We start from the raw sequence: 15,979 nt of genomic DNA, 5'->3' as shown, positions 1-15,979 counted from the left end.
TACAGTGCTCTCAGCTGAAGTTCTTGCTGCCAAAATAAGATCACAGGATGTAGTAAAATAAGCAGGAACCATATTAAGAAACATCCTGAAAGATGTAGATTTTGGACGTAATGATACATTTTGTGATGTCCCAGAGCTCCACAAATCATGGCAGTCAACAAGACCCCCTGATGGTGTCTTAACATTTTTTACATCATTGTTTAATGTCAGCAAAGCAAAATTATTGCAAACTAAAGTTCTTGAGTTGGGAACAGAATCTGACAACATTGATGATGGCTTTGAAGATATTAGCGAAGAAGTGGAAGACCATCCCATGAACCGACAGGCTTATGCTCTGCAAATGTACTTTCTTTAACAAATCATGTTTTATGTATTTCATCACGGCTAAAAGGAAACTCTGCTACACATGATGACTGCCCAAGCAATCTATGACAAGTGCAAAAGTAGAGAGCTAATTGCTTCAATGAATAGGATTGGTGTATTAACAAGTTATAATGACATAGTATGGAGCAGAAACTTGTTAGCAGCTCACCTGTAAAATCTTGTGATTCCCACAACACACTACTTCGAAGCCACTATACCATGAAAGCATTTACAATTGCTGCTCTTGATAATTTTGATTTTGAAGACAGCTCTTCTTTGTCTGGAACATCCAGCACACATGATACTGCCATTAGTGCTTTTTCAAGAGAGTAGCAATGACATAGCTGCTGGAAAACAAGCTGTGTCAGCTGTAGGCATAAAAAAATTAAGCTGCAGAATTATAACCCAACTGCCTCGTCAACATATGCAAAATCATTACGTGTCATCAACACGTCCCAGTCTACCAGAAAGTTTCAAAGTGGCTGAGGACATGGATCTTCTACTACCTGATGCTCCAGTGGGCAAAACCAGTTTAACTGAATTTATCATATCGCTTATTTGGTGCAAATGGAAGGATGAAGGGATGCCAGTTCCTCTGTGGGTTGGAATTCATTATCTGATCTCCCAGAATACCATCCCACTGAACTACGCAACAGTATACACAGCTCTAAACAATTTCCAAAATGTGAATGCTCAGCTTGAAGACCAGCCGATCCTGCCAATTTTCTGCAATGAAGGTGTTTTAGGTATTGTAGCTGACATTTCTATGAGCAATCCAGTAGCGTTTGATCATCGTTATCCCATGATGGGCATCTTTTACATGACAAATGTTGTGTTGTGGTGTGCAGGAAGTTAGCATAGATGTTGCACTTATTGAAGCTGAAATCTTTGGAAGCAAACTGTCCAGTCAGTATTTAGAAGAACTCATTATGTTCATTCGTTACAAGGTATCCTCATCATATCTGAGGCTATAGTAACATTGTGTTGGAACAAGAACGACAAGTTAGGTTTTTGCATATCTTATCTCAGAAGTGAACAAGGCACAGGGTGCACTTCATTCAAAAGACATAATGTAAAGGCAGGCAATGTTCAATATAATCACTTCAAAATCAGAAAACCTGAAAACCAAGTTTGTAGAGTTTGTCAAAGAATGTGAATTAAAATCAGAACTTTGCAAGTACTGGGGAAATGTTTTACATGTGATAGCTCTAGTGAACAATTTGGTCCATAGTGAACAGGAAGGTCATTGGAAGCTGCATGTGAAGTCTGTGGAGTCACTGGTTACTGTATTTCGCCTATTCGTTTGCATACACTATCTGTGATATGGGTCCTGGTATTTGGAAAGAGTGAAGAAGCTATAGGTGGAAAAACGTATCTCTTCGGAAAATTCATCCAAATACATTTTGTAGTGAAAGACAGAGAGGGAAGGTTCAATTCTGTGGCTCCAGATATGAAACTGGAACAGTCAATTCAGAGATCACATAAAGTAGCCTATATATATATTCTAACCAACTAATGAACCATAAAAAAACAAAAAGAAAACCTTACCTTAAAATTAGTTGTTCAGGCAATTGTTATTCAGGCATAATTGTTGTTTAGACAGTAGTTGTTCACTACTTAGTTGTAGAGACTTTTTAGTTGTTTAGCAGTATTGGTTTGGGCTATAGTTGTTTAGGACCTAGTTGTTCTGTCACATATTCATTACTGTTAACTTCTACAACTGTATTCAGATATGTACCATATTTTAACCCATGCTTTGTATCTTAGGACTCAGACAGGTCTTCCAGCGAGACACTGCAATTCGACAGATAAGGTGATAGAAATTCATGTTTACTAAAAGTACCATAACAAACACATTACATATTAAACCACAAGGCATAGGAACGACATCAGACCATTTTAGTGTAGTGGAGGCACATACTTTGGCCAGTTTGTTTTGTATGGTCCTATTCATTCTCTCAACTATTACAGAAGATTGAGGAAGATAACGAAAATTGAATCTTTGAACAGTTTGGAGAGCTGTGCAAATCAATATCGAAATTTCATTAAAAAATGGGACCCATGATCTGTCTCATTAGAAGTTGGCAGGAGAAAACTGGATATTAATTCCTCTAACAAGAGTTTGGCAGCTGTCATATTATCTGATCTGTGGGTGGGGTAGGCTCATAAGAATATACTTAAGGCCATTGTAAACTAGCACCTCATTGAATCCTGCTTGAAGTCTTGTAAATGGGCCCTCTAATTTCCTGATATGATTCATGAGGCCAATCGTCCTCTCACCTGGCTATTTTGCAGACAGATTAAGCATTGTTGTCACAAATCTTCTGCAACATTTCTGAATTTGGAATTTGTGCAATATTTATTAAATGTGCATGTCATAGTCTGTGCCTGCATGTAACGGACTATGAAAATACCTAACCATGCAATTCAACATTGTGTCATTGTGTCAGGCAACATATATATATATTTCCAAATGTGAAGCATGCAGATATAGCACCAGACGTAAACAGTATACATTACCCACGGGCAAGAAAGAGAACATTAAGAAACTCATCAATTGTACTTTATATTTTGCTATTTATGTTATTGAGTGCCCATGTGGGCTGCAATATGTTGGAAGCACAATTTTTCCCCTCAAAAAACGTATTTTAGAACATTGGAGAGCAATAGTGAATAAGGACACCACGTACCCAGTAGCGCGCCACTGCAACCTAGCACATGATGGAAAACTGGATAAGATGCAATTTTTTGGCATTAACAGGGTAGTGGGTACCCCAAGGGGGGGTGACAGAGAGAAACAATTGAGGAAGTTAGAATCGGAATACATTATTCGATTAAACTGTTGTTTCCCCTGGGGATTGAATAAGGATGAAGAACTTCATGTTCATATTGGATAGTCAGATATTGTTAAGAATTGGGAGAATTGGGTCAGGGTTTCAGAGTTTTGTATTTTTCAGTATTATTTTGTAATTTTGTTAGTAAAGTCATGTGGTCACCCCACCAGTTTGAAAACAATGTTAAAGATATTGACACATTGTTTATTAGGTTAACTTTGAAGGTTGGATGAAAAATTGTGAATACTAGAGATGATTTGGGTACTTGGGTAATTAATATTTCAAAATCAAAATAGACGTAGAATGCACACGGTAATATATAAAAAAAAAATATTTTAAAAAAATATTTTTTCTATGTCTATGCAATGGATCAGTGGTTATATAAAGAGTAGAATGGGTCACATGACTTGAATACTTGGAGGGCCAAGGAGGAAGACCATGATGGTTGAAACGCGTCGCCCTAAATCTTTGATTCCTGAGTTATATGGATTGATATGGAATTTTGGATATAAATAAAGGACAGTAATCTGCATGGAGTGCCATTGTTCAAATTTTATGTGCAGCATATATTGAATGGGTCCTGTGCCCATTGTCTGAGGACCCACCTCGATAGGCGAGCGCAGTAAGAACAGCAGGACTTTTTATATACATATATTTATATATATATATATATATATATATATATATATATATACTCATGAGAGATTCCCAAGCCTGAATTGAGGTCAACAAGAAACAATTGACATTTTCTGCACTTATTACAGAATTTTCACTTGATCCATTTTGTTCTGTCACTTGAATTGAAATCTGTTCATTTGGATCTTTCTTTCACAGTTGTATAATATCTGGCCAATTGGTCTGTATATTTATTTTGAAGTGTGACCATATCTTCTCCACTCTTATATGCTGCTCGCTTTACCACTGCAAGGTCTTTTGGTTGCTGTATGGCTTCCAACAAATCAAGTATGTAGGAACTGTTCCTGATGGGAACCCCAATGGATGACCACTATTGTCCACAGTCATGAACCACTTCAAAACCATACTGGCTGTCTGTATAGATTGTCATGTTCAGTTTTTTCTACAGGTAGCAAGCTCTTGTCAGAGAGACCAACATTGTCACTTATGCTGAAGCTCAATTTGGCAGGTATGATACTTTCAGAATTTCAGGAATGGAACGTACTGCATAGTCAGCCTTCAGTGCTCCGCGAGGATCTCTTATACAAGGACTATCAAGAAACAGAATCAGATCAGCCATTTAAAGTCTGGTCTTCGTTTGATACATAACTGTGATACTGATCCAAACGTGTAATAGCTCTTCATCATCATGATCACTCCTGTTTTTGTCGTCAGTATGGTTTGGAACAAGAAGCAGTGTTGCATGATTTTAGAAATCACATTTTGAATTGAGATATTCTCAGCAGCTAGTATGACTTGTTCATATCTGGTCAGATATCAGCAAACTCTCATCAGAATGTGGAACAAAAACAATTGATTTATGTCTCATTGCATTTCCTTCACTTTGTTCACTTGGAAAGCAGACATCTGCAAACTGCTTACAGACATCCATGAGGACTTGTAGCTACTGGATCTCAAACAGTGGACAGGTAGGCTATAGTACTCATAGTCCTACCATGTTTTTGGGTCAAAACTGACAAAGCAAACCTGCATCTTTCGTGACAAAAGAGATAAAGCTCTTTGCTACAGTCAGGCATTTTAAGGGTAGGAGCTTTACGTACATGTGTATTCACACCCAGAAGGCCTCTAAACATTCCTCATCAAATGGAACGAGGTCTTTGGCACCACTTTGTGTTAGCCTTACTAAAGGCTTTGCAATCAATAAAAAGTTTGGAATGTACTGACAAGAGTAGCCAAACATTCCCAGGAACATTCTCACCTCCCACTCGGAGGTTGGAAGACTCATCTTCAGAATTGCTGAAATACGTTCTTTTGAGGCTCTCTTTCCAAATTTTTCAACATGATGACCAAGATAAATCACTTCCTTTTTTTATACTACTGCATCTTTGTGGAGGAAACCTTGTGACCATTGTCATATAATTGTTCCGACAGTGCCTTAGATGACACCAATAGGTCCTCAGTAATGCATCACGACTGAGTTAATGGGCAGCATCAAATTTTCCAAATCTTTCTTTAGGATCTGACTAAAAGTTTAAGAACTTTCAGTATAGCCCTGTGGAATTTCAGCAACAAACAAGATCTTTATTTTGGAACCGGAACATAAAAAGTTCTTGGCTGTTTTCATGCAGAGGAATGGAGAAGGACACAAGGCATGAGTCACTGACTGTAAACCATTCTTCATCTTTTGGAATATGGAACATAATTTCTCCTGAATTCGGTACCACAGGACAACATGAAATCACTATTTTATTTATTTTTTGCAGTTCCTGCACAGTTTTCTGTTTGCCACTTGTTTTTATAAATGCCCATGATGGGAGAATTGCAAAGGCTAACAAGCACTTTTCAAAGAACTCCATGTACAGTAATTTTCTCAATGACTAGTTTCATTCTTTCTTCTCCTTTTGAAAGTTTTAATTCTAGTGAAAACTGCTTTCGGTTTAACATTAATTCTGGCAGGTTTTGCACTTTTAATCACTTACATCCAAAGGCAAATCTTCTTTAGTAAAAATAAATTGCCAACAACTGAACTTTTGAATCACATGACTTTATATTAAACATTGAATATTTATTTTGGCTTTCAATTGTGACCCCATCTGTCATGCAATAAAGCACACTGAGCTTTGAGGAATCGTGCAGCTGCAATTATGGACTATTACTTGCATGTTGGACTGTAGAACTCTGCCCCAGCCTGGCAGTGCTACAATTGTCAAAGGTAAAGTCTTCCAACTATTCAAACTTCCAATATTTCACTTACTATTTTCAGCTCTACACTTTGCTTTATTGTCTGATTGTTTCTATGTGACAGATGGCATATGGGGCTACTTTTAGCAAAATTGAATGGGTAAATGGCTGCTGTGAGACAGGCTTAATTTGAGTGCAGTGGACTGGTTATTTCCCTCTTTTAGTTGCAGCAGCGTAATAGGTAGGTGATAGATGTCAAAGGTATAATTACTGGTACTTTGATTCAAAATTGTTACCCAAACTGTTTCCCAGAATGACAACAATTGCCTCTCGATTCTGTTCTGCAGACACAACCTTTGTGTGGGGTGATGCTCCTCACAGCAGGGTAGTCTCCAGCCTGGAGCCACCCACAACATAAAAGCAAAGGGATGTGAACTATCTGCACCTGGCTGTGAATAGCCACAAAGACAGTGATAAGGAAGGAGAAAAAAGGAAGCTTTTACCTAAAAAATCCTTCTCACTCTGAACAAAAGAGTCTACAGCCTCCTTCACCCACACCATCCACCAGGTGGCACTGCTACAGGAAGACAAATTAGCAGCCCCTCCCAGCGAAAGGACCTAATTGAATTTTTATAGGAGCCTTTTCTCCTTTCTCCTCACTCCACTTTTTAGGCCTCCTCCCTTCTGGATCTCTTCTAATACACTTCCATTATCTGGGAAAACAACATTATCCCCTTCTTGCACCCAGGAACAGCCCAAAGGCCTTCAGAATGCAGCCTGCAGACCTCCATCACTCTGGTTTGCTTACACATACAATATATATACCACAATGGCCACATACACAAACATGCACAACATACAGTTGGGTGGGAATGGGTGACAGGGTATAAATCTGACTGCACATTAGCGAGACGCTCTTAACCAGTGCCAAATAATTAATATTTTTAAGGGGTGAAAAAGCCCTTTAATTACTGAATAGTGAGGGTAGGTATTTAAATGAAACATTCTCTTTTTTTCAGTGCCAACTCCCCTTGTGCAGTTTACAGACCCTGTACCAAGGTTGGGATACTCCAGACTACATTTCAAAGTGCTGCACTAGGCTTGGCACACAGCAGGTCCGAGCTCTTAATGATTGGATGATGTGTAGTCTTCATAATTGCATGTTTAGGTTGTCTGTCCCAGATATGGGGCACTATGTATAATGTTATTTCTTTCTACAGCTTACATCCTCTGATGCTTGATATCTCAGAAGGCCTTTTCCCACTATACTCCCAAAACTCTGCAAGAAAAAATTATATTGACCTACTTCTGCTTGATTTCCTTCCTTTCTATTTCCAGAGTGACCCTCTTCTTACGTTTCATCCTCTGCATGCCTTCTAAGCCTCATCCCAGATCATGCTTGTCTGCCTTAATCCTTTTTACCAGTATTGGAATCCTGCAATTGACTAATACCTCATTTCGTATATCACAACCTCTCCTCTTTAAAAGCTTATTCCTGTTATCTTACATTACCTAATCTCCACTAGCCTAGCTATTACACCAACCATTCACCTGAAACCACTTAGCCCCCACTTATGATCACATCTTAAGTGCATTGATATAATCTGTTTACTAAGAAACTGGAATAAATGCATGCAGTTTTTTGAGAGCACATGGCTAATACCAATACCCACTAGATTGACTGCTAATATTGGGTTACGGAGTAGCATGCTACTCGCTGTTAATCACTTCAGTACCTCATAAGGGGTAGTAAGCACCATATAAATAAAATTACAATTACATAGTTCATCTTGCAAAGCAATTGCTGCCTAACAAATTGACAGGACTCAAATCACACAATGTGAACTAATAATTACTCTCCAATTATCCCATTTTAATGGAAACATCTGCCGCAACTTCTTTAGCAATCTTTTTATTATTGATGCCTACATCTTGGATGTTTCTTCCCGAGAGACATAGGTTTGGAACCGCCACAGAACAAAGTGTAGAGTGGGTAGCCCCAGTATCTATCAAGAAAGAAACAGGATGGCCATTGACTCTGCCATCAAGATATGGGCCACTTTGGTCTACCCTGAGGATTGCTCCAAGTAAGCAAATCTTGTCCCCCATCAAGCACCGCCTTTGGGAATTATTTTTTAGAGAAAAAAAACGTGGAAAATCATTGCTCAGAATCAATGGATTGTTTCCCATTTTGTTTTTCATACTTTGGTGCACATCTGGGGCTGCAGGCATATTTGTGCAAAACTGTACTTAATTTTGAATGTTTCGCACAGGTGCTGGTGGGCTGGGGATAATGACTGCACCAGCACCCGATTCACATTCCGCTGCATCTAGGGAACAAAATCATTCTAGATTCAATTTAGATTTTGTCTACGTTCCCCCCTCCAGTGGCCTATTATTCCACAAAAATGACAAGCAGTGCTCTTCTAAAGCATATCAATGTGTGCATTTATTCCCTAACTATCCACAACCCCTCTTCTGCGACCCTCTATCGGCATCATCTCATGTCCCATTGTCACACCTTGCATTGAAGCCATGACATTGATTCAAGCATTACCAAAAGTCACAAAACCTAAATCAGAACCCATCAACTGAAGCCTGCATTTTCTCTGAAACTGCTTCATCTATGCAACCATCAACTTCTCCTTTATATTGTTCTGTGGCGCATCAAACTGATCCCTACTGTCCTTAGTATAATACAGGATCTCATCTATTCCCTTAGTTGGCCAGCACATCATCTGTTGTATATGTGAACAGAGCTCAGGACCCAAACCCATAAAAGGCAGATATGAAACCTCTGGCCCCATCTTTCTCAATATCTTCAACTCCACTGCATTTCTTAAAAATCTGCATGAGCTTCTAATAATAATGCATTGATTCTTTCACCTCTTGTGTAAATCTCAAAACCAGTTAATTTCTTCTCCGACACCTTCTTTGTCAAATGTTCTGTCTTGTACGTTTGAGGCAACCACTTCAGATGAAGCATTGTTAGGTGCAGTTCCTCAGTCGGGCAAGAAACAGCATACATACACTCGGAACACAGATCACTAGCAACAACAATCTCAAACAGGGCATTCAAATCAACCCTAAGCATTTTTGAAATCATTGTCAATCTAGGAACCTCTTTGTACCACTTCTCTGGTTCCTCCCACAATTTTGGAAAATTTGTCATAACAGCATAAAGATCACCTCTCATTCACAGCACATGCACATCATTTTCTGCATGTACGTACCTCAGGGAAAATTCTGAAACTGCTCTTAACTGAGAATCACTAACAGACTCCTTCACTTTCTTCCCTACCTCTGACGCTTTCTTTTTATTAGTAACCCTCATATTCCACCTTTCTCTGTATTTTTTAAAATCTCTCCAGTTCTTTTTCTTCTCAACCAGATCCTTAATGTGAGCTACAAAGGTTAGTGCACCCACTTTTATTTTATTGCTAGTCAAATCCATTTTGTAATTTCTCCTCACATTTCTCATTCTACTAATATCAACCTTTCATTCATTCACCAATATCTCAAGCCTATCATGCACCTATCATGGACTTCTTAGGTACACCTTGCTGCTGCTTTGAACAAGTATCTCATATTATCCACAATATTTGACACATTATATGGCAATAACCTGATTGTGTCAGCGGTGCCCTGTACAATTTTCCAAAATTAAATTTTTAGAAGGTCATTGTTAATAACCCCCCACTCTTTTGAAGATTCATTGGCAACAGTAGATGCATACATGTTACTTGAAACTGAAAAAGACTACTAGTACATGGCAAAGCTGTCATTGTATTCTCAGGTGGGGCTCTCGCTGCACTCACAACTGTAAGCGCAGTCAGTCCCTGTGATTGTACACCCATACCATCTCCTGCTGCACCCGAATCAGGTACTATAGAATTCTGCCCCTGTCTTTGGATTCCATCACTATATGGAGGAGGTCTGGAATTAAAAAAGATCATTTAAACAGTTATCCTCCTGATATGCGTCTCTTTTTTGGTTCTCTTTCTCTCTGTCGCCCTCATCTGTTTTCTTTTTGCCTATAATCTTGCAGTAAAAACTCTCACTCTCTCCATCATAACCTCACTCCAGCTTTTCTCCTCACAGTCCTAGTTGCCTTCCAACCATTGTTTACATTTCTTTTTCTCCTTTTCTGCAGTCATCCCGTCATATTTTTTCAGTGCCTAAAATTGTGTAGGTCAAGAAAACAGTATTCTATCATTCATGGTTTGTCACAGGGAACCTGGTCTTCTACTATTAAAGAAGGGAAAATGCAATACCTTGTCAGAAGAGTTATATTCATGCCATCCAGAAATCCAGGTACCTGCATAAAATCAGATGAATTCCCTGCAGGTAATTTCTGTCCCTTTGTAACAGGTATGCTAGGAACTTGAGGTATGTCAACACAGCACCCATTAGTTTTACTGAAAATACTCTGAAAACCACATAAAACAAGCTAGCGAACAACAACCAATTCCAGTACGGCTATTCCAAAGGTCACTCAATCACAGTGCAGCTTTTTCCGCAACCAGCCAATGACAGCATAACTCTACCTAAATAGGAGAAAATCAGGAGGCTAGAATAAAATACATCCCACAAACAGAACAAAAACTAGCACCTTAGCTGCACTTGTCTCAATTCACACTATAGCAGACTTCCATTCAGCAGCAGTCTTCCCCTGTCTAGTCTATTTTCTTGTACACTGAGGAGACGTTTGCACAGAGAAACTGACTGGAATTCCTGTGTCTCACCTTATGCAAATAATTGGGGCCAGGTGTCATGGTATCCTACACTTTGCAATTTATGACCAGCACTTTATTAGTGCAACAGTATGCTGTGAACCATGTTTTAAATGCTGTACACTATGCACATAATGCCAAGGCTTTAGGCGCTCATTACTATGTAGGTTTCAGTGATCAGGGCCCTAAGCTCCTCTATTATGCAATAGCTAAGGTCCCATGTGTTTCACACAATGCAGAGCATGCCTTTGGCTGCTGGAGTCCCTCGTTTTGCCTAGAATGGCGATGGCCGAATTTGGGACACACGCTGTATAGAATGACTCAAGCTGCAAATTTTCACTGCGCTGACAATGACCCAGGCTGCGGGTTTCCCTAATTATCAGACCTGCTAATTCACATGATGCCACTGTGTGTCACATGATATTAGCTCCCTACATACGGCTACCTGGTGAGGAACTGATATCACACAGTGGCAGGGAAAATGAGCTGGAATCCACTCCAGGTAGTGAATTTCCAGCTCATCTTTGCATTTAAATTACATTTATTTCACGCCTACTATCCCTGATCAGGCATTGGAGTGAAGGCTTTTAAAAGCTGATGTCCATTAAGAAGTGTTAAAACACTCCAGGACATCGGCACCAGACTCAGCAAGCCTTTTTCTTTGTTTTGGAAGAGGGGGTTTGGTGGTGCCAAGGGGCAGAGGTGCCTCTTAGGTAGTTCGTGTTAGAAGGCTCCTCCCTTTCCAGGCCCACGCCTCCTCCTCGCACAGTGGAATTGTTTTTTAAGTTGGCAGATCTGCATTATGTTCAAAGTGGCCCTAGCTTCCTGTGTCTGATGCAAGCATGTAATAACTTAGCTACAGGTGTCCAATGCAAAGAAGACCTCAGTACCTCTTCATGTGCCACCCACACTGTCAAAATGACTCATGCATCAATGTGTTTCAAAAACCAGCAGGTGCTATCCTTACCTCTTTTGATTTGCGGTGCCAGTCTTTGCCGCTCCCAGTTGCCTTCTCCTTCTTCTCCTCATTGGCACCTTGCTGAGGGGTATATGTGACAGCTCTCCAATCTCTAGGTGAGTTGGAAATGCTGGCAATTTTGGATTCAGTGGCACTGTTTTCCTCAGTCAGGGACCTGGATGACCGCTGTGTGAACATACTCTTTTTCAGAGCCTTCACTCTGAGACTCTCTGTGTTGCTTCCACTGGCATCAGAGCAGCACCACTCGGGGTTGTTGTCTAGCTTTCCACCATGGGGTGTCCCATGGCCCTGTGGTACTCCTGGGGAAGCACTCCCACGGGACTGTGCCTCACTACTCGAGGACTGCTCCTCTGCCTTTGCCTTCTCCTTCTCCGGTTGCTGGATCTTCTCATCCAGCTTGTTGAGTTTGGCTAGGACCTGAGAAACCTCTTCCTTAACCCCTGACAGGGATTCCAGCTTTTTCTCTATCTCCCCTATCCTGAGCACCAGCTTGCAAACACTGCTCTTCAGTTCCCCATCTGCACAGCTCTCTCTCCGGCCTCCCTTTCCTGGCTTGGCAGCCCGGGCAGCATTTCGCTCAGGGGAGCTCTCACAGTCAGTTCTGTGGACCTGGGATAGGGAACCACAACTGTTGTAGCAAGAAGACTGCAGGATGCCCACTGATTCACAGATACTCATGTCATCAAGAAACCTGAAGATGTCACTGATATCGTCACTGACTATTTCCGAATCAGCTTCTGAGAGCTTGCGGGCATGAAAGTCTCCAAATCTGCAAGAGGCTGAACTGCACAGCTCTCTTCCTCGTTTGGCCTCCCCTTGCTCAGTCTGGGTCCCAATACTTGCTGTCTTATCAAAGCTTGCTTGCTGTGATGAAGAATGACTCAGGCTTTTCTCCTTAAACTTCCTCAGTCCCTCGTGTTTATCTGCCTCCAGAGGGGAAGGTCCATCTATACACTTGTGTCCATTTGGATTCACAGCATAGCTGCTCTGTGAGGTCATCACCTGGTCTTTTGAATTCATGTATGGAACAGGGTGATGTCGCTCTGGTGCTGCAGAAAAGTTTGATACGTTGACATTGTTACTTGGGTATGGAAGATTGTCCTCCGTCTGCTTCCTGGTGAAGAAGGACCTTTCAAAATCGGGCACCTCTTCCGTATTCAAGCTCCAGCTCTTTATTGGCCAGGCTGCCTGCTTTGTTGGTCTCCCTGAGAATCTCTTATGTTCCTGGGGTCCAATTATTGTGGTTGGTCCAAAGTATGTAGAAGCTTGGAGATCATCAAGGCTTTCATGCTTCACTCTCCGCTTGTCCTGCAGTGGTGAGTATTCCATGTTCACATACTGATTGCTGTACGGTATCTCAAAGCTGTGGTTGAAGAAGATGGGCTTGGTGGTCTCTTTCCTTGACAGCTGCTCACCACTCAGGCTTTGTTTGCTGGGTGGTATGACATTGGGTGGGATGGTGATGAGGTTATGGAAGTCCTCTTTGAAAATGTTCCTTTTTTGCACACAGGAGCTTGGTAGAATGAAAGGCTCATCACTAGAGATGAAGGTCTCCTTCAAGTCCTCATGCAGGGGCAGAGAGTCTTGTTCGGAGATGGTATCATTCTCAGGGTTCATTGGAAAGTATGTGCTCTGCATCTCACAAGGTTCAGAAGTGGCCATGGAGTAGGATGCCAGGGCCTGCAGTCTGTCCAGCGAGGCTGCCCGACCTTTAAGTTCTTTATTCACACCTAGCAAAAAATTGGGCTCTTCAGAAGCTAAGAAATGGTGGCAGTCCTTGCAGTCCGTCTTCCTGCACTTGGAGGCTCGTCTCATTGAGTACCCCCTATTGAAGTCCCGGTCACAGTTTGAGGAACATTCCACCACGCTACAGACATCAGTGTCAGATCGGCATGATTCAAAGGATTCCTTTTTCCTGAGTTTGGGGTGCCGAGGAACAGGCAGCTTCTCCTTAGCAATTCCCCCATTCATCTGGATCAGGTTGAAAATGGTCACTATGTCTGCTGCAACCATGAGCTTCTTCGACTGCTGGTTCTCTACCATACATCTCATTTTATCCTTGAATAAGGTAGCTGGGAAGGTGGGGTCCAGGCATGCTGTGTAGAAGAGGACACTGCGCAGCTTCGTCAGCTGAGAGAGGTCAAAACGGGCGCACAGGGACTTGCACAGATCTTGGTAAGAAACGGTGTTCTGTTTCATATCCAGTTCCTCGAGGATCTTCACCAGCAATAACGAGGAGTCCTGATTTATCTCCATGACTGATTGATGTTGATGATCTCTCAGACCAGAATGAATTCACCTGCAGGAAACAGCAAACAACATAATCACTAACCACTCATTGACTGTAAGCCGTATTATAACAGTGTGTGATATGATTATCCATGCAATAGCAGGAAGGTTTGAAACTAAGCATGTGGTACCAAGGAGAGGGGGGTGATAGGGTCAGCAACTGGGTGTGATATGGGTGGTACTTTTCCGGCTTTCCAATTTCCAAGTGTGATACTGTTGATCATGTAATAACATAAAAGTGGGCTACCGTGAGCTACATCTGGTCGTGTTTTAAACAGCTATTGACAATGTCTGAATGATGCTAGCTTTACTGTGCCCATTCACACCAATGTTTGATAAGTCTTTCTGGATTATAAATAAAACCTATTAATGGAGTTAAATACGTTTGGCTGCTGCGACCATCACCTTCAGTCCCAGAAGGGGCTTTGACACCTTTGTGTTACACAAGCCAGGTCTCCATATGCCTGACTCAGGGGAAGGGCGCGCCGCTGTGTTGGATTACCTCTCATTTCGGGCTAGTATTGTTGTTCCAACTTAGAGCCTCAAGGAGATGTTTTTACCCTTTAACTCCCTAGTTACACATCTCAACAATGTTCAAATCTAACCCTCAGACATAAACCATTCATCTGGGAAGCCTAACTCACGGACATACAGAAATGACGAGTCATCTGTTTGTCTCAGCGCTACTTGTCTGGTGTAATTTGCTGTGAAACAGAACTCTGGAGGTCAAATGGTCTGTAAACAGATACCAGTAATGTACTACAATGTATTGTACTTGCTTTTATATGGTGCCCCAGACAAGCCGTTCAAGCAGTTTGTGCCAGAGAGCACGCTTCTTCGGAACCCACAGTTAATGGGCAATCCAGTGGTTATTGTTGGGTATTGGGGTTACTCTTCTGCTCCAGTTTATTTTATTTGTAAAAATTCGAATTAGTAGAAGTTAGGTGTGATTATTAATTGGGGCAGGGTAGGTATGTGAGTCCATGCAGATGGTTGGTGGGATTAATGGGTGAGATAGGGATCAAATATTGTGAGGTTGTAGGCATGACTTTCAAAAAAGGGGACGCTGTGATTTTGAATTTTTTAAATAAAATGAGGGCAATTCGCAGGAATCGAATAAAATCGTTTAAGGAAAACATGCATGTGACTGTACCCAGGGAGAGAAGGCATGCATAGGATTGAAAGTAAGGAGAAGATCATTCAAAAGAAAGGGAGAGTTGACAATCAGAGTTTTAAACAGTGGCATCTGAAACCCCTGCTTTAGCAGCTTAAGTGAGGGTGGTGTGGACCCTATAAAAATAAATTAGTTATTTATGAGCCTGTTCTGTCTACAGCTATGCAGTTAAAAGTTCTTAAAAAACAAAATCAGGAAAACCCATAGCAGAGGTTATGGATACAAAACCAGTTACAGGAAAGGAGGTCCTGAAGGGGAAACAGAGAGAGAGCAGGAAGGGAGAGTGAAAAGGAAAGACGGACGTAAGGAGGGAAAAAACTGTGAAAGCGAAGGTCCAAAAGGGTGAAAGGATGAGCCCAAGGGTGACAGGATTGATGGATAGAAGGGTGCAAGAACATTTAACCATGCATGAGTGTGAGAAAGAAGGAATGGCTGAGAGAGAATGTGACCTAATAGCCCGAGCTGCCAACTCTGAAACTGGGGAACCAGGTTCGAGTCTCATCCTCTGCTCAACATCCTGTGATTCTGCGCAATCTTCCTTTGCCTAAAAAAAAAAATGAATGTGTCCATGTGTAATGTAACTTGTGTTCATGCAAAGCCCTCCAATATCTTCAGGTTAAGTTTGCGCTATCTAAAAAATGAATGTCTGACTAACTGAGTGGATGGATAACAACTGGATGGAATGGTGAAAGGATGGATGGGTGGATTGATAAAAGAGGATGAAATGATGGATGGATTAAAAGGAGTGGATGGATGAGTAAAAGGATGTTTGAATGGTTGGATGTGTGAG

General features: G+C 41.2%; 1 protein-coding gene across 1 annotated transcript in view; it reads right to left on the bottom strand.

The window, feature by feature from the left end:
* The window catches only part of MINAR1 (membrane integral NOTCH2 associated receptor 1), a 181,297-nt gene extending 167,278 nt beyond the window's left edge, over nucleotides 1-14,019 (bottom strand). Inside the window, exon 1 of the mRNA XM_069222982.1 lies at nucleotides 11,715-14,019. Coding sequence (XP_069079083.1) covers nucleotides 11,715-13,982 — 2,268 coding nt within the window. The 5' untranslated portion in view covers nucleotides 13,983-14,019. The remainder of the gene's footprint in view (nucleotides 1-11,714) is intronic.
* Between the last annotated feature and the right edge of the window lie 1,960 nt (nucleotides 14,020-15,979).

This window comes from Pleurodeles waltl, chromosome 3_1 (assembly GCF_031143425.1).
Source record: "Pleurodeles waltl isolate 20211129_DDA chromosome 3_1, aPleWal1.hap1.20221129, whole genome shotgun sequence".
NCBI classification, from domain to species: domain Eukaryota; kingdom Metazoa; phylum Chordata; class Amphibia; order Caudata; family Salamandridae; genus Pleurodeles; species Pleurodeles waltl.
Note: the sequence above shows the minus strand (reverse complement) of the source record. Positions and strands in the feature narration are given on the sequence as shown.